Source organism: Mastigoproctus giganteus, chromosome 6, assembly GCF_048544385.1.
Source record: "Mastigoproctus giganteus isolate SK-2022 chromosome 6, ASM4854438v1, whole genome shotgun sequence".
In the NCBI taxonomy this organism is placed as follows: Eukaryota; Metazoa; Arthropoda; class Arachnida; order Uropygi; family Thelyphonidae; genus Mastigoproctus; species Mastigoproctus giganteus.
This window is the reverse complement of record NC_143580.1, coordinates 230,942,297-230,962,414: the sequence shown is the minus strand read 5'-3', so window position 1 is coordinate 230,962,414 and position 20,118 is coordinate 230,942,297. Positions and strand designations below refer to the sequence as shown.

Here is a 20,118-nt window from a genome sequence, read left to right as displayed (position 1 = left end):
CTTAACTTCATCGATTATAATAGTATGTACATGTTGAAATTCAGTTCTATATTGTTCAAGAATTTCATTACTAAGTTGAAGATTATTTGATAGACATATACGGGAAGCAGAATGCACTGCTGTACCATCAATTGCCACAGCGGCGTTGCCTGTGGAGGCACAAGTGACGTGTTGTGAATATGTGATACATTACAAAAGCAATTATGTTTCCATCAATAATTTAAGAGTAAATGTCTTTCCACAGCCAGAAGGTACAGTGAGAAATACTTGTATTGGTTCATGTATCTGATTATCAATTTGAAGATAGTTTCAAGTAATAATGCACATTGTTCTTTATTAGTACTATTCATCAAACGACAGTATTCTTCAGATGGTAAGACACTCACTTCCTAACAACAGATGATAATTTATCCATCATCGCCATTCTCATCTCCTCGTCAATAGTTTTCTTGTTGGTAAAGAAATCGTCAATTTCTTTTGATTTAAGAAATTCTTCATTTTTTTCCACCGCCAGTCCATTTTCATCATTCTCATCAAGTTCGATACAAAGTTTGCCTACAAATTGATAGCATTGTTTCAATATCAGATTCGAACTTTTCTCTTCTCGAGGTAATTATCTCTTTGTTGGTTTCATAAAGTTCAAAATATTTATTTTCATTCTCCTCATTGATAAATGGTATGTGTAAAGTAACCATTTCACGTATATATTCATGAAGACGTATTATAATTCCAATACCGAATTATTTTAGGAAATTGTCTTTTTGCCCTTCCCCCATTTCCTTTTCGATAATGAGCAGTAAATTGTGCAAGAGTTATCTTTTTAATGTTTCGCCCCATTTTTCATATTTATCAAAAATACTAACTTTCCATATATCCAAAGACTCACTACCAGCTTGGTCATCCAATTCAGCTTTTTATTTATGTAATTTCTGACACTCATGTGGTCATACAGTTGGCACGTATTCAATTGCTCTTGAAGACACTGACATCAGGTATCATAATAAATACCAGGCTGCGTCTTGTGAACTAATGTCCACAGAATTCAGTACATCTACACTTAATGCTAGTGTTAGATCAGTTATACCCATATCAAGATATTCTTGTAGCTCTAATTTTCCTTTGCAGGTTGTTTATTCCTCTGTTAGTTTTATTCACATATTCAACTACATATGCTGCACATAAATATCTTCTGTGATAAATTGTAAATCCGAATTAGACTTGAGCACTCCTAAAATCCAAGGTTTGTAATTATTCGTAAATTTCTCTTCTATCTTGCATTTAAGAAATACTCATATCGTTTGATACCTCAAAATATTTAGATATTCTTCTGATTGGCATTGATTTGATTTAAGGAATTCTTCGAAATTAACATGATTATCTAATTCTAATGAGTCATGCATTTTACGATATTTTTTGTGATAAGCTAACATTCTTCGATTGTCATCTGTGGCTATCGGCATCAATATATGAGTTTGTGACATTGGCCAAAAAGGTGCTTCAAATCGACATTCTCATCAGTTTGCGTTATTATTTTTATAACAAGTAAAAGTATGTTGCTGTAAATTTAAATAATCTGAAGCTTTTTCTCTATAGAAAATAATGCATCTATCATTTGGATTGCTTCTTCCATTCCACCTTCTTTTTCTTCTAATGGTGCAGAGGGTGCATTTCTTATTATTATTATGTTCATCCATAATAATATGTGCATGTGGACTTCCTCGATGTTGAAATTCACAACATTATTTCCCAAAAGGACTATAGATTTCGATTTTAAAATTGAGTATACTCTCAACAATTTTAAAGTATGTGGCATGTGTTATGGGGTCTTCATTTATTAATGTAGCTCTTTCCATGTAAGGTAAATCCATAACTTCATTAGTTGTAATTTCTCATTTATATCTGATTTTATATAACATTCATAGTAATATGAGCAATGTCGGTTCACATGCACTCAACGTCAAGAACATTGTATGTTTTCCTAATTGGCGAATCATGGCAAACACATCTCGTTTATGTTGATTCCAATAATATGCTGAATTGGGAATTTTATTTTAGAAATGCCAAGCTAGACTCTGACTTTTTTATAAATTCTTTTGATTCCAATATAGAATGAGTAATGTTAACTGTTATTCCTACTGATTTAAATATAATTTGCAAATTTTCTGCAGTATGCATTCGCATAATTTTCATTCCCATATATAGCAAATGTTGGGGAGTTACTCTACGACGATCAGATCTACAAATTTCACTCTATGCTATCATAAAGGGAGTAATTTTCAATCCATTTTTAAATTTTCGTGCATGTCCCAAATATGTAGCTAGGAAAGAAAGTTCTTCTGCTTGTATAGCAAATATGAAACTTGTTGGAGATGATTTCTGACCTGGTACTATAATAAATATTTATCTTCAGACCATAATAATGTTTGTTGTTGAATTAACAATAGTTCATTGTTGACAGGCTCCACAATTTAATCTGAATATTCCAGTTCACTATCATCATTTGTCCTCAAGACATCATCACTCACTTTTATTCTGTAGAATTTATACAAAGGTTAATTTATCAAATACTGTAACCATATTTTCACTATTTATTCTGTAGATATGATGATTTATGTATGCGTCTTCATTTTATATGTACATTAATGGCATAATTGTCATCTAATTCTCTAGGTAACTGATGAACCATCGTATTTATGTTAACTGATACATTTATTCCGTGTCCAGTGATCCCATATTGTCCGTGTTCATGACGACGAATTTGCATAAAGGGTAATCGTGGTGATATCAAACACTCAGTTACAACATTCAGTGGAGGCAAATGAGTAGGATATGTTGGATATATAAATCAATTTGACGTGGCCATAGTTGGTATCTGTCCCTCTTTTAACGAAGTATGACAAGTATTACACGTCATGGTTTACACATATTACATCGTTTATGGTTTCAGTTGGCGCCTCCATAGCCAGGTGGGCAGGAGCAGCAGTACGTAGCACACGCTTCTTGATTAGACCGGGGTACGAGCCCATGACCACCAAATGCAGAGGATGCGGAAAGGTCAGGGAATGACCACCGCATATCCCTGGAGCAATATGGCCTTAGTTGCTAATGCTCCTAAAAACCAAATTACAAACAAACAAACGTGGTTTCAATTACATTTGAAACCATAAACGATGACAATTAAATCCAAATGGGTGTTTCAAACTCATTGTCAGCTCATGTAGACACACTAGGGATGTAATCAGGAATTTCATTATTAGCCATTTCTAATTTTGTTTTTTTTTCATGCACAATATTCCTTCATTCGTTCTGTTGGAGTTTTAGATTCCTGATAAGTATCAGGCATAATAGAACTCTGTGGTTGAATTTCACTATGATTCGGAATAGTTCGAATTTCTAATTTCCTTTTCTTCCATTCACGATATTCCTTCGTTATTTCAGCTTGAGTTTTTTAGTGTGCAGCTTGAGAAGTCCTACGCATAACAAAAGGCGCCTCCGTAGCCAGGTGGGAAGGAGCAGCAGTGCGTAGCACACGCTTCTTGATTAGACCGGAGTTCGAGCCCGTCACCACCAAATACGGAGGATGCGGAAAGGTCAAGGGAATGACCACCGCATATCCCGGAGCAATATAGCCTTAGTTGCTAATGCTCCTAAAAACCAAATAACAACAACAGCATAACAAAACACTCTTTTTGCATTTCATTTGGATTCACATTTCTGTCCAACTTCCCTTTCTTTCTTTCATGATATTCCTTTGAACGCAGGGCTGTAGGTTTTTGGCACAGTCACTCTCGTATTAATCATTATGCTGGTTGGTGTAACATAGTGTGCCGCTGCTTAATTGTGCTTGTTGCGTCACTGCATGCAACAAGTACAGCGCATGCGCATCAGGTTTCGTGACGATTTTATAAAAAGATTTCTAGGTAACATGACGAGTTTTTGTTTTTTTTTTTTTCTCTCTCAAATAATGCCAGTAAAAACTTTTTTAATGTCAAAAGTGTTAAAATAGTAGTTTTCAGGACAAAGTGCCCTTCATCAACTAGTTAGTGTACTGAGTATACGTACAGTGATTGATATAACAGAAAATGACTGGGCACTATCATAAAATCCATCTCCAGTACCAGTGATGCAGTATTACACATGCATGATGTATGCCAGTGCTAATTGCATTGTAGAATGGCAGACTCCATAATGGGGTGTATATGAAGTGCCATGAGCACTGGCAGTAATCACTGGTGTAGTCAACAGTTTCAGTGTCACACCGGGATCAAGTTTATGTTGCTCAATAGTGTTCAGCAACAGCAGAGCGTTCAAAGGTGGTGGTGGTGCAGAGAGCCACCTCATGATCTGAGACACTATCTGTTACCCTCCTGGCAGTCTCATTGACATAACACATCCAACAATCCAGACAAGTAATACGGTAAATGGAACTGCTTTGCAGAAAAGGAGGCATAGGTGTTTTTACTCTGGAAATGATAGATTGTAATTTCCTACCAGGGAATTGTACACACCATATATGGTAACAGCATAAAATTTTAGCAAGACGCTCAGTCGTGCCCAGATATGGGATTTAGGCAATAAAGACACTCATTATCGCGGGGAGGACACAGTTGGGTGACAAAATCACGGTCTTATAACTCACACTTAACCAGAACACCAGGAGGATAGCTGCAATTAGAAAACTCCATTCTTTATTTTGCATTATTCCTTAGAAATCTCCAATTGCCTATCAATAATAAAATTAGAATGTGTCCGTGTGTGGGTAAACAAAGTACATTTAAGTGTCCAGGAGCATATGCAGACACATTATTAGTAAATTGGCCTGCACACATAGGTTTTCTGAAGACAGATTGAAAGGCATGTACCCACATGTTGGAGCAGAAAGTCCAAGGAAGGACGAGTATTGTTTGTTTCCAGCTCAATAGTAAATTGAATAAAGGGTGATAGAGAATTGAGATACTGTAGGAGTCAAGTCTCTGATCCCTGAAGGGACAACAAAAACATCAACATACCGATTTCATAGGGCGATGGGAACAGGTGGGTTCAAAAATACGCGACGTTCAAGTTCCTCCATTCATAGCAGTACCTCCATCATAGCAGTATTAGCCATGATGGAGGTACTCATAGCTATACCTTGGATCTAGTAAAAAAAAAAAAAAAAAAAAAAAAGTTGAACACGATCATGCTACCAGTCAAACACAAATTGAGGGTAGTACAAATGTGATCAGTAGAGTTAGGTCTTGTCCTTCAAGGTGGTATCCCCATCTAAAAGTTGCCTTGCACAAGCAATAACCTGTTGCACAGTGACAGATAAAACAGGGAGACCACATCAAAGGAAATCTTGACCAAATCCTCAGAAATGATAAAATCTTTAATATGTTAAGTGTGCACTGCTAGATAAATTTGATAGTATATAAGAGCTATGATGCTCAATACACTACGTTGATATCAATATTTGTAGAAGAATAAGAGAGATTTACCTAAATATGATACGTAGAACACTTCTGTATGATACTCTCCAGAAATTAAAACAAATGAAATATTAACACATTGATTAAAATAAAAAAATCAATTAAATGTAAATTTGAAAAACAATTTTCCTTCTTGAAGCAGACGATGTTTTTTGACTGTGTCGTGACCACAGGAATGAAAATTAGTGTGTGAGCTTGAATCTTAAATAGAGAGATTATTTGTCCTCGTGCATGTGCATGAAACTCCGTGATTATTTGTCTTCGCACATGTGCGCAAAAGACCACGAATCGGAGATTAGATATGGATGACACACATTACTAGAATTCTCATGTGGTTCTTGGTTCTTTTCTCTTTCACGACACAATTAAATGACTTGGTATACATTTCTTGCAGTGATTGCAACTTGTCTTACCAAGGTTCCACCATTGTCTGTGTAAAACAGCACATGTCCTCAGTTTGTGCGTCTCATGCATCAGAATTGGCCTTCCAGGCCGTTAACAAAAAACATACATTTTTATTTCTTCTTCTTTGGTCCTTAGCTGGCGGCTGGAGGAGGCAGTTGGCCATGCAACCAGTACGCTGCTGTAGGTGCCGCAGGGTTTCGGACTTGCTCTGTGATGTTCTTCCATGCTTTTTGATCCATGGCATCAGTCCTGGCCTGATTAAGGTAGAGACATCCATCGGCTCTTCAGGTCATTTTCCACTTGCTTGGCCCACGTTTTCCTAGACGCGGTCCGTTGAATGCTCCATTGGGTGGGTCGTTGTCTCCAAAGGAGTGTGGATGGTATTCTATTTGCACCCATTCTACACACGTGGCCAAACCATCTAAGCCTTCACTTCTGGATTTGGTTGGTTGCTGTTGGCATCTGGCGCGGATGGTATCATTAGTGATGCGGTCACGAAGTGAGATGCCCAAGATCTGCCGCAGGCATCGCATTTGGAATACCTCAAGTTTGTTTAAATCTTGCTTGAGACAAATCCATGTTTCCGATCCATAAAGGAGAATGGGCAGGATCAAAGTCCGGAAGAGTTGGATTTTAGTCTTTGAGGAAATGTTGGTCCTCTTCCACAGACACCATTTGAGCAGGGCGAACGCAGCGGCCGCCTGTCCAATTCTGCTGTGGATCTCCACGGTGGATGCAACTTTCTTCTCCTGGACCAGCGACCCAAGGTATTTAAAGTCCTGCACTTGCTCGATCTGGACGCCTTCGCGCTAGATGGTGGCTTGCGACCCATCTGTTGTCAGGGCCTTTGTCTTATCAGCATTGATCTTCAACCCGTATGGCCGGGCAATGCGAGCAATGTCGTAGAGGATGTCCATGGCTTCAGCGTCGTTTCTGGCAAAGATAGCACTATCGTCGGCAAACATCAAATCAGTCACATAGTGATCCTTGCCATATTGTATGCCCCCGTCTGTTGCTGAATGCTTGCCTCATAATGACGTTGACCACGATGTTGAAAAGCAATGGGGAGGCCACGTCCCCTTGTCGGACTCCAGTTTGGATGGTAAATTCCTCAGATAAATCGTTCTGGATGCGCACCTGGCTGGTTAAACCGTTGTATGCAGTTTGGAGGAGTGTGATGACTTTGAGGTACATGTTCAACCTCTAGCAATTTCCATAAGGCGGGCCAGTGGACACAGGCAAAAGCAGACTTAAAGTCAATAAAAACTATGACAGTTCTCTATCCACACCAGATCCTCTCCTCCATCAGCTGACGGATGGGGAAGATTTGATCACAGCATCCTCGCGTGGGTCTAAATCCCGCTTGTTCTTCTCGACTGGTTTGCTCGCAATGTTTTTGCAGCCTTGACTGAGTGATCTTCATTCAGACATTTTTATTTAATGAGGCCAAAATACTTAAGTGTCTAATGTAATTATACGAAACTATTAATTGCAGAAACTCTCGAAATTAAATTACATTTAGTGTCTAATTTAATTTCGACGTCTTTTCATTGTCTGTAAAACAGCATGTGTCCTCAGTTTGTGCGTCTCGTGCAGCAGCATCAGAATTGGCCTTCCAGGCCGTTAACAAAAAACATACATTTTTATTTAATGAGGCCAAAATACTTAAGTGTCTAATGTAATTATACGAGACTATTAATTGCAGAAACCGTCGAAATTAAATTATACGAGAATTCTATTAACATGCATCGTCTATCTTTTATAAGATATAGTCATGTGACTAAAATCTCAGAAGACCTTTGCAGGTCTCAGAGTACATAACTTACAGCCAAACTGTAACCCAAAAGTTGCTCAAAGGCTTGAGTGGAGGGAAACTGTTCATAACTGTATGCTATGAAGTTTCCCTTTCACCCAGAGCAAATCTCTCCTTAATTGTCACACACATTTCCCATGTTTCCTTTTAAGCACAACAGGTTTTTACAGGATGTTTCCCCCTTCCACTTTTCAGAACCTATATGCTTCTAGTAGTAGAATGCAGGAAGGTGCATCCACCGTTGACCTTTTCTTCTTTTATGATGACAGAGCAAGCAGCATTAAGGAATACTGCTGGCATAACAATAATTGTAAGGTGAAGATAACTATGACATGGATCTGCACTGTCATCCAAGTGTTTATTTATAGAAAGAAGAGTATTATTGATGTCTAAAAACTTGCACTACTGGTACTCACTACTGGTAACAAAAAATAAAATGCTGACTTGGTGTGCTGCTTTAGTACAACTGTAGGTGGGTCATTTCATAGCATAAAGATGGCATGTGTTCCAATATAACTTCTTGGTTCTTCTGTAAGCTTAACAAGCGTAACATGTATGTCATATAATATATAGAATTAAATTCAAAAGAACATTATAGCAATTATGAAGTGTGACAATTTGCAGTGATTACAAAGTTGCAATATTGTATAGTGTGTGTGATATAGAGCTTTCCTGCCAAAAAGCTCTCACAAAGCAATTACTGCCTTGTGTGAGCTCCCTAACTAAATCTGTTATATTTTTAAATACTATACAGGAAATATCAGTTCAGGCTGCATTACTTCAGTGTATTTATCATACTGTTTTTCAGGAATCACTTGTCTGTTTGATGTGAGAAATTGCATTCAGGGTGAAGTGAATTTTTACTGGTTTCCTTCAATATTTTTTTAAATGAACAAATTAATAAAGAAATGTAATAAGAGTAATGAAAAATTGAGACGCTTCACCTCAAGGCATCAGTGTCATTTATTAGAACTTTTCTATTAATTTTTTTACTTTTTTTTTTATAGTGCAGCAAAAAAAACCTGTGGCTTCCTTGCACCTTGCAAAAAAGCTTGTGGCTAATACAAATAGTACAAAAAAATCTCTGATTCATGGTGTTTTTCATGCATGCATAACGACAAATAATTGCTTTTCACGCACATGCGTAAGGACAAATAATCTATTTAAGATTCAAGCTCACACGCTCGGTAATTTTCATTCCTGTGATCACGACATGATTGAAATGCGTCTGCTTCAGGAAGGAAAATCATTTTTCAAATTTACATTTAATTTTAATTGATTTTGAATTAATTTTTTAATTGTTTTTTGAATTTCAGTTAATTGTATTCAATTGATTTTTTACTGTAATTATTTAATGTTAATCTTTCATTCATTTTAATTTCTGGAGAGTATCATACAGAAGTGTTCTATGTATCATATTGAAGAAATTTCTCTTATTCTACAAATACTGCTAGATTAAGTATGTTCAGTCGTCCCAACAAAAATAGTAATACTATGAATCGTAATGGGGGAGTTCATATACATCCATTCTACAGTGAGATGAGCACTGGCATACATCACACCGCATGCATAATACTGCATCACTGGCACTGGAATTGTGATTTTATGACCGTACCCAGTCGTTTTCTATTATATCAGTCACTTGTATGTACTCAGTACACCATACAAGGGACACCTTGCTCCAAAAGCTACTACAGTGCTCCCCCCCCCTTATGAAATTAATCCATTCCAGAGACATGGTTGTATCGTGAAATTATCATGTGAACCCAATAACATTGTTTTTTGGTAATTCGTTCCAAGACCTCAGAAGTTGAAATTTTCGCTATATAGCTAAGCTATTTATCTCTTTTTTTTTTTTTTTTTTTTTTTAACACAATGTTGTATTATATAAATTCAATACAGTAAATTTATGTCAAATAAGCACAACACAAAAAAAATCACTTCAACTACAGGATACAAAAACAAAACACATTTATAAACACTCCTATTGGCTGAGAGGAAGGACCACATGGTCCTGTCAGAGACAATCGTAAGCCCATCATAAAGTGAAATAGGTAGGTGCCAACATGATCACTGGTTAGTAGAATCAGCCACTTTGTAGAATCAAATTTAAAAAAAAAAAAAAAATTAAAATCATCAAAATGCACTACACTTTGATCGTTATCTTATGTTCGGTTATAAGAATCAATTTTGAACACCTTTGTGATATTTTTCTAAAGCACATTTCTGGAGGTCACTACCATAAAACAATTTGCAGTTTCTGGTTTTATTGGGCTTTTTTGTTAGTGCTATCTGTTATAAACAGATAGTAAACTCATTCTTATTGTATATGCAGTAATACCAATAGCTGGAATTCTGTGGGGTTTTTTACATTATTATGGTGAAATGTGTTTCCCCTTCCATGAAAACTTCAATCATGTAAAAAACAAATTTTCAGAATTCTCTTCCTATTTTTTAAGCTTTGTAAGCTTGTTGCTCCTTATCTCATGTGTGCGTATCATGTTAGTTGCAATTTGTGCTTGCCATGTTCTTTGTTATTAATTGCTTAACTTTTTTTACTGTTATAAATTTTATAACCCCAAAAAAAAAAAAAAAAAAAATCATCAGTGAACAGAAATCAGTTAGTTAATATGTACATATTACAGTATTAATTAAGCTGTGTACATAAACATAAATTTTTATTTGCCAACCTGCAGAAAATTATTCTTCTGATTTTCACATATTGGGATTTTTTTTTTTCTTTTTTTTCTTCTGATTTTTACTTATTGGGCATTAATATTGGTAAGTTAATAAAGGGTAAATTTGTGCTTTTTATCTTTACTTTTATAGCCTGCAGATAATATTCCTCCTATTTTCGCTTATTAGAATTGCCATTTAATATAATTAAAACTCAATTCACAAACGTGATCGCAGTGACCGGCGCTTACTACATATCGTATAGTGAATGGTATTTTATTATGGAGAATCCATTGTAAAGTGATTTTATCATACAGTGAACCAATCGTAAAGCAGGGGTCTGCTGTATTTTATTTTAATAAAATCTAATTTAACTAGTTGTTGGTTGTCACAAGAAATTTAGTATTATATTTCTACGTTGAAATTAATATTTGCCAATGCCATAAAAATGCTTACAAAAATTATTAACACTACTATTACAGTGCATTCATTTTGATAAAAGATTGGGATAAAAATTTTTCCAAAGGGGTTAAAGGATGTGTCTGCATCACTTCTATAATTCTCTCTTATGACTCTTACCTTATTGTGATTCTGTCTGTACATGGCTTAAATGTCCTACTGTGTCCTATTTACATTAAATTATATTATGTAAGGATAAGTGCCCAATTTAATACTGCATTATATTAATTGATTTGTCTCTTAGCATATGTATGTTAGTTATGATTTTATTGTTGAATACTACTTCTTTACACTCTACAAAGCCCTCGGGCATATTGCAGTACAGAGTGAATCTGTGCTTGTGGTATTGCATATAAATGACTGCTATCTGTTTTCATGCATATCTAGAAATTGTTAACCAATAAATTGATATTTATTAAAGTGTAAGGTTTTGCACCCTAGGGAACAGAAATCCAGGAAGTTAGGAAGAAATAAAGTTTTTCGGGATGAAAAAGACAAGAGTATGATACTCTCCAGAAATTACAACGAAAATAATTAAAAAAATCGAAAATCTTACATTACAGTAAGAAATAATTAACAATAATTAAAAGCAAACAAACAGTTAAAAATTAAGTAATAAAATTAATGTAGGATTTTCGATTTTTTAATTGTTTTCGTGTTAATTTCTGGAGAGTATCATACGGAAGTTTTCTACGTATCATGTTGAGGTAAACTTCTCTTCTTCTTTTACAAATAAGATGAGACTATTTCAAATCTGGAAACTCCACCTGAAAAGAGAGAACCATCTTGAGATGGTTCAAAGGAGAGTGACTATATTTCTGAAAATGGGGATTGCAGTGCTTGGTAAGTTGGATGTGTCAAAAAAAAAAGCTTCATCAATTTAAAATCTACTTCCTTATGTAATTTTTCCATTCTGAATTAATTCAATATACTTTTTAAGTTATAAAAGCCTAGTAAGTTTGGCTGAGCAGTTAGTTATTCATTGCATTAAACATGAAAAGCATAAGAACCTGTGGTATTTTAGTACTGATATGAGGTGATGGGTGAGAAGATACTTTTTGATATCAGACTTTAATTTCTATAGATTTATTTTTAATAAATACATATGAAGGAAGGTTGTTCCAATGAACATAAGCAGAGGAGATAATTGAAGAGAATTTCTAAGAGTTCATGGACTGCACTAGTGCACGTGTGCTATAAATAAATGAAACACTGATAGTATTTTTGTGTATTTAAATTTTTGCTCATTGCAGGCACTTGTTTTCTCAGATTGTAGTGTTATTTCACAGGGAATAAAATACTTTTGATTTAAATTTGTTTTATATTCTATTAATACAGACAATTTTCCAGGTCTAATTGATGATTTAAAAAAAAAAAAGACATGGTTTGTGGAATTTAAGTATAATCTTTTTACTTTTTTTCTCTTCCTAGCTTGGACTTGTAGGAAGGGTATTTCCTGATAAGGAAACTATGCTAACAGCTGCTGTGGAATTGGCAAAAATAATTGCCACTAAAAGTCCTGTTGCCATCCAGACAACAAAAATAGCACTAGACTTTTCAAGAGACCATAGTGTTAAGGAAGGACTATCCTTTATGGTAATTTGAGTTTCACTTTTTTTATTATTATTATTATTGTCATTCAGATCAGGTTATGTTAAATAGATTTTTTATAATATACAGGGAGTCTTTTTCTTGCCATATTTTTGGAGCATATTGGAAGCAATCTATATAATATAAAATCATGACATTCATAGATGAACATGTCAGTTGGTCTTTCTCCATAGAATTGCAGTGCTTTTTATTTATCCAATAGCTCTGAGTGCAATAGAATTAAGAAAAATGTAAATTTTTGCACAATAATGGATTGTTTACTTATATAAATAATGTAACGTACATAGTAATAAGACATTTATTTAACATATTCGCTTCCTCTGACACATTTAGCATCAAATGGTACCAAGTAATATGCCATGATGCACATATATGCTGCCATTCTTAAGCAGTCAACAAATGAATGCTGTAGAAGCACATGAAATTAACTTCTCGATATCAGTAATATTGATAATTTAATTCACATTATTTAGCAACACGAGGGTTTTTTTTTTTTTTTTTTTTGTCAGCCAAGTGCTGAAAAGACTTGATACAGTTTATTTGTTCTTTTCTTGTGTTGATTTAATATACATAGTATATTAAAAAAAAAAAAAAATTATTATTGTCATTCAGATCAGGTTATGTTAAACAGTATTATAATTTTTTTATAATCCTGATAATTTGAAACCTCTATTTTATTAGATCCTTCACACCATTACACATCATTTTGATATGTATACATCAGTGGCAGTGAATATGTTAATGCCATATATTAAGAATAGTCAGTTATTCTGTATTTTTGCCATTTAAATGCTTTTCTTCTCCTATACACCCCAAAAAGTGTTTATTTTTACTGTTTTCATATAGCACTGATTTTTGAAATACATGTAAAAAAATATATATTCAAGACTTGTTTCCTAATATCTGAGTATATATACATTTGGGTCAAATTTATGAAACCCTTGGTACTATTGGGTTAGACAACTGTCTTCCTTAATGACAGCCAAGACTTGTGGAAGTCACAATTTGTTCTGTGTTGTGATGGACTATCAGCCATTTCCAATGCAGAAGCTATTATTTCTTAATCCTATTGATGTTTTGTGAGTAATGGCATTGTAACAGTACCAGAATATACTGTAAATGTCATTACCCAAAATCTTGTAGTTGTTAGATTCAAATCCAGTCACTGGGCTAACTAATGGGAGTGAATAAATTCTGATTTTTTTTTTTTTTTTTTTCTCCCCGAACACACTGAACTTATTGCATTGTGCTTCAGTGTCAGTGCCACTATGCATTATCTTAAGTTTCCAGTGCTGTGGTGCATTAGTTACAAAAGTAGCTATTTTATACTCTTAAAGTTGCATGTATTCAAGTGATATGCCAATATAATGTGCATTTTGCAATAAATAAGCTCTGCACAATTAACCCAACAAGGGATGGACACTGCACAACTCACTATATAATGGCAACCATAAGTAATCCAAGTATTCCACTTACCTGTTGGCATAAGGATCTGTTCCTTGGGATTTTTAATATTTGAGGGTTTTTTTTTTTTTTATGTGAAGTGAGATTTATATTAGTCTGGCATAACCCAAGAAAGGTGGGTTGTTGTGGTACCAGACACCATAGAGTATCATTCTCTACGAAAGTTTAGCATTTCTGTGCCATTTAGATTTAATTTGTTTAATTCATATTTTATCAGCTGGGTAATCAGGACTGAGAGTGCAGTAGTACACACTATCTGAGTTGACTGTGGTCCAAGCCTGACTCCTAAATATGATTAAAAAATGTATTCTCTAACCTGATGATTGTGCTGGAGTATACACACACACACACACACACACACACACACACACACACACATATATATTTTTTTTGTTATTTCTTTATTTTTTAGAAATAAAGCCCAAAATGCATGGGTTACACCTGCATTAAAATTATTCTCTTTAATGACTATATTAGATTCATGTTGTAAATTCTGCACAGCAGCAGTGGCACCTGATCTGACAGACTCCTCAGTGAAATATCTATCGTACACTAAACACTGGTTTGTGATTAGTGGTTAAAACACTATATACCTTCCTAATTATGCATGCAGGTTTTTGAATTGAAATGTTAGTTTTCTCAGAATTATGTGAAGTATCTAAAAACCAGACACTGCATAAAACTAATTGCAATCTTTGGTTATTAGCCATTATCTCAATGTTAATGACTATAATTAATTACGCTATGCTTGAATTAGCAAACCTTTAAAATACTTAGAAATATTAGAATACACCACTCTCTATGGCATTTTGTAAACTAATGCTGTTTTTAACTTGGTTTTTTTACACTGATTTCATAAATCACTTAAGTCGATGTATTATTTGAATGTTTTAAGTTAGGGATAAATGCTGGGAATTTGTAAACTAAATCTTCACATGTTGGCAACACTGCCTTCAGGCATTTGTTTCTTGACCTTGAGTGCTCCATGCAGCAGTGTTTATCATTGTGAGCTCAGTTTATTTTTGAGATTATCATGTCAAACTTGTGTTGAAAAGTGAGTAAAATATCTTCATGCAAGTATTTTACAATCCAAACTTATTTTGTTATATTTGTGGAAGTTATGTGGTCCTCAAGCAAAGACAAGTTATTATGATTAGTAAAAGATGTGTATTATGCTTATCTTGGTGTGAAATATGGTGACCACATAAATGAGTACCACAAAGTTTGCCAAACCAATTTTGAAGCATTGAAATTGGAAAAATGGTTAAAAAAAAAAAAAAAAAAGCTATGCCATTTGCAATTCAAATGATTTTGCAGGATCCTACAAACCACTGTGATGACTGTTACTTTTGCTTAGTTAATATAGATGGATACAATGCAAAAAGTAAGAAAGGCATTGTGTATCCTACTATTCCATCTGCCAGTCCCACATGGAGATAGCCTGCCGATTCCATGCCCCCCACTTATATTGGAGAATGTAGCAGCAGAGAGTGTTGAAAGTGAAGCTTCTGAAGTCTACTGACCAAGAGAGATTGAGTCCAACCCTCAACTGTTTTCACAGCCTGAACTCAGTGATCTGGTAAGAGATTTAAGGAATGTGCACAACTCCTTTGTTCTAGACTTAAGTCAGTCTTCTAGCACCGTGGGACCATTTTTATTATGGTACAGACAGAATGAGAACTAGTTTATCCTTACTTTTCTGAGGCCAATTTTTTTTTTTTTTTTTTTTTTTTTGCAGTAATATAAATGACATTTTCATAAATGAATATAAACTATTTAGGAATTTGTTACAATTCTACACAGTGGAGACTTTTTATTGACTCTTCAAAGAGGAATCTCAAAGATGCATTGCTCCACAATGAATATGGAAATAAATATGGGTTAATTCTAGTAGCTCACCCTGTGCATTTGAAAGAAACATATTTCTCAATGTCTTCAAATTCTTGAAGACAGAAATATTAAGTATGAAGAACATGGTTTTTTGGCCCATGCTGACTCTAAAATGATAAGTATGTTACTTGGACGGTAATCTGACTACACAAAAATGTCCTTGCTTTTTGAGTGGTACAGTTGGGCACTGGGATGTCAAGGTCTGGCCAAAGAGGGAGAGTTCATTACTTGGATCAAAGAACATATAAACCACTGGTAAATCCCAAACTGTTCTTTTACTTTTGCACATCAAATTGGGTTTGATGAAAAGTTTGTAAAAGCTTTACCTCAGGGAGGTCCCTGTTTCAACTACCTTTGTACTAAATCCTCATCAATCACCCAAGAGAAGCTAAAACAAGGTATTTTTGTTGTACTTCAAGTTTGTAAATTGATGAGGGACTTAGATTTTTGAGGGAACTCTCTGAATAAAAGAAAAAAAAAAAAACAGGCAAGGATTAGCTTCATATCTGTTGTTGAACTTCTTAGGGAGCAAGGATTCAGACTAAAAAAAGATAGTTGAAAATATGTTGGCAAACTTCAAGAAGCTGGGCTGCAATAAGTCTCAGTGTACATTTTTTACACTCCCACATAGACTACTTCCCAGCAAATCTAGGAAGTGTTAGTGAAGAACAGGGAAAGAGGATTAAAGACATGGAGATGTGATAAGGTGGAATGTCAATGTGATGGCAGACTATTGCTGAATGAAGAGGGACTGTAAATTAGAAGACTGCAAGAAAATCAAAGAAATAAAAATTTGACCCACTATAAATCAGTTTTTAAAGTGAGAGGTTAATGTTTAGTGGACCTTTTGCAACAGTCCTTTTTAATGGTGTTTGCAACTTAGATATAAAAGTCTGGTAAAAGTTAACATTTTTTTTTTATAATTTCAGTGTACAAATTCTGCCAAAAATTAAAAAAAAAAAAAAAAAAAAAATTGTGAAAAATCAAATTTTCTTTCTTGATTTTTGAAGAAATCTGACACGCTGGAATAACAGATGCTTTTGTTTTTTAAATCAGCATCAGAAAATGATTCCGAAACAGCAGTGAATTTTTTCAAAATGCAGAGTAACGTTATTATTTTCTTGGAATTTACTTGAAAATGTAACCACCCTTCCACACGTGTGAAAACTGAAACAGGTATAAAGAGATAATAATTATATAAAATTATGGGCTAATTTCTAATGGTGCTATGATCACTGCAGTTGCAAGTAAATTTGAAATTTTTAAATTATTATACTGAAATACAAATTCAGTTACATTTAACAAGCATTGGTGTCCTTAGGATTCTGCTCTGTGCAGAAGTCAAAGATGAATATGCTGAATTTTGTGCACTTATAAAGATTTTGAAAATGGAAGGTGCTAATAATCTTATGTTTATGGTGTTTTTTTTTCTTTTTTCTCAGGTGGGTTAATAAAAATTTAGCTTAATTGAAAATAATGGGTGTAAATTTTTTTTTAAATTGTGTTGAATTTAATTTTTAAACTTAATTTTAAAATTAAATTTTTGAATTTTACTTTGAAAAAATTCAAGTCACAAAAACAAAATAAAATGCATACAATGAAAAATCATAATTGATCATTTATTTAGTGCAAAGAGCAATTTGTCAGCTGCAAATACACTATTGATATAGACAGAGATATAAACTACAACCAACCCCATACACAAGTAACTTTCTTCAGACAGTTATCCCTTTTGGAGAACTAGGAACTTGTATATAGCCCTTTTTCATGCAGTAGCTAAGTTAGTTGGTCCTTGGAAGGATTGCATGATTTTTGTCCTCCTCAGAGAAACTTTTGTTTTTTATCCCCAAACAAACAACTATAAGAAAACCAAATGAAGTTTCAAATTTTCTAATTAGAAATTTTTAAAAACTATCAATTTTGTGCAAAAGCCTCATGCTACAAGAGAGAGAGAGAGAGAGAGAGAGAGAGAGAGAGAGAGAGCTATAAAACAATCCATTAATAATAATGGATTATGTTTTATAGTAATAATCTGTAATAATCATTATAAAGGAACTAGGCTACAACAAGGTTTGTGCCCAGTGGGTTCTGAAAATGCTGACACACGAGCACAAAGAAGCCTGGAGAGTCATCTGTACGGAACTTCTCCAGTGCTACTAGAGTGAAGGAGAGGTTTTACTTTCATGCATAGTCACAGTTGATGAAACCTGGATCCACCATTATGACCCTGAAATGAAGAGACAGTCTATGAAGGGGCACCATCAAAATTCGCCACATAAGATGAAGTTCAAAAGACAGCCTTCTGTTGGTAAAGTCATGGCAACAGTTTTGGGACAAAGATGGGATTCAACTTAGATTGATATGTGGAAACATTGAAAAAGTTGAAAGCTCACATCTGTAGAGTTAGTGGACAAAAATTTTTAACGAGGTTATTCTTGTCTATGACAATGCACGAGCCCACGCCAGTCTATGCATGATGGAGGCCACTGCAAAACTGGGGTGCACTGTTCTTCCTCACCCCCTCTCATAAGCCCAGATCTTTGTGCCTTCTGACTGTAGGCCGCTGAAGGATGCACTCCATGGAATCCATTTGGTGGATGATGATGACTAGCTCATGCAGGTATTCACAAAACCCTCTAGAGCAAGAATGACTTTTATAAGATTGGAATACAGCATCTAACTCGGAGATGGCAGAGGTGCATAGAAAATTATGGGGACTTTGCGGAAAAATACCAGTGATGTAAAAGGCAGAGTTGTAGGAATTAAATTTTCTGAGGGAAAAAAATTAGGAGGCATTACTCTCATACCTGTCCTCGTATATAGAGCTTTGTCCTAAATTCATTGAACTACTATAAAAGGCTTGATCAGACACACACACACACACACACACACACACACACACACACACACACACACACACACACACACAGAGATTTTCCTTTATTAAAGTGATTTGTAAAGCCAAGTCTGATCCAGCCTTACCTTTCTTGGAAGGAGGATCACAGATGGAACTCAAGAAAATCAGTATTAACAGAGGCTGATTTAGCCATTTATCTAAAGAAGCATTTCTAATCAATGCACTAGAGAATATCAGTTAGAATAAAGGAGCATACGCTTGGTACACATTTTTACAGGCATAATTCTGGCCTAAAATAACAAGACTATGTATACAGGAACTCGCTGACTTACATAATACTTGACTTATGCAAATTCGACTTTACGTAAGTTTTTGCCAGCCGGTACAAACTTAAAAAATCTTGGAAGTGTATTTTGTATCCTGTAGGAATAAATGGAAGTGTTATGAAAATATAATGTGAATCCAATAACATTATGTGTGTGTGTGTGTTTTTTTTGGTAATTCGTTCCAAGACCTCAAAGCTGAAATTTTCACTATATAACTAAGCTATTTATCTCTCCAAAAGGTTAATTTTATAATAGAAATTGCATAACACTTTGATCGTTCCATTATAAGAATCAATTTTGAAAGCCTTTGTGATATTTTTCTAAAACACATTTTTGGAGGTCACTACCATAAAACAGTAAAAACAATTTGCACCTTCTGGTTTATAGAACTTTTCTGTTAGTACAGTCTATTATAAATGGGTGGTAAACTCTATCTTATTGCATTTGCAATAATACTGGTTACTGGAATTCTGTGGGTTTTTACGTTACAGTATTATGGCGAAATGAGTTCCCCTTCACTAAAATCTTCGATCATAGAAAAAACATAAATAAATTTTCAGACTCTTCTCTTCATTCCTATTTACTTATTACAATAATGAAGGGAAAGCAACCAACAGAAAGTGCAAGTGCTGGCAGTGCTAGGAAACAAAACAAAATTGATTTATAAATTAAGATGATTAATTAAGAAGTACAAAGCAGGACAAGTTTGTCATCTATTGCAAGGAATTAGGTCTCGCTGCTTCAACAGTGAATACTATTTTAAGGGCAGGAGCAGCAGTGCATGCACATGCTTTTTGATTTGACCGGGGTTTGAGCCCGTAACCACCAAATACAGAGGATGCGGAAAGGTCAGGGAATGACCACCGCATATCCCTGGAGCAATATGGCCTTAGTTGCTAATGCTCCTAAAAAAAAAAATAATAATAATAACAACAAACTATTTTAAGGGACAGTGTGCGTATAAAAGAACATGTTCAAGGATCAGTGTATTTCATACCGGGGCCAGTCTGCCCCAACAGTGATCACAAAAGTGCTCAGGTGCTATATCAAAGATGGAAAGCTTAATAATATGGATGGAAAATCAGATTCAGAAGCAAGTGTCCCTGAATCTAACAGCCATTCAGGAAAGAAGTATTTATGAAGATAATG

General features: G+C 34.7%; 1 protein-coding gene across 1 annotated transcript in view; it reads left to right on the top strand.

Moving 5' to 3' along the window:
* The window catches only part of LOC150085072 (delta(3,5)-Delta(2,4)-dienoyl-CoA isomerase, mitochondrial-like), a 134,276-nt gene that overhangs the window by 112,866 nt on the left and 1,292 nt on the right, over positions 1 to 20,118 (top strand). The window contains exon 7 of the mRNA XM_090376774.1: positions 12,253 to 12,417. Within this exon, the coding sequence (XP_090232900.1) occupies positions 12,253 to 12,417 (165 nt within the window). The remainder of the gene's footprint in view (positions 1 to 12,252; positions 12,418 to 20,118) is intronic.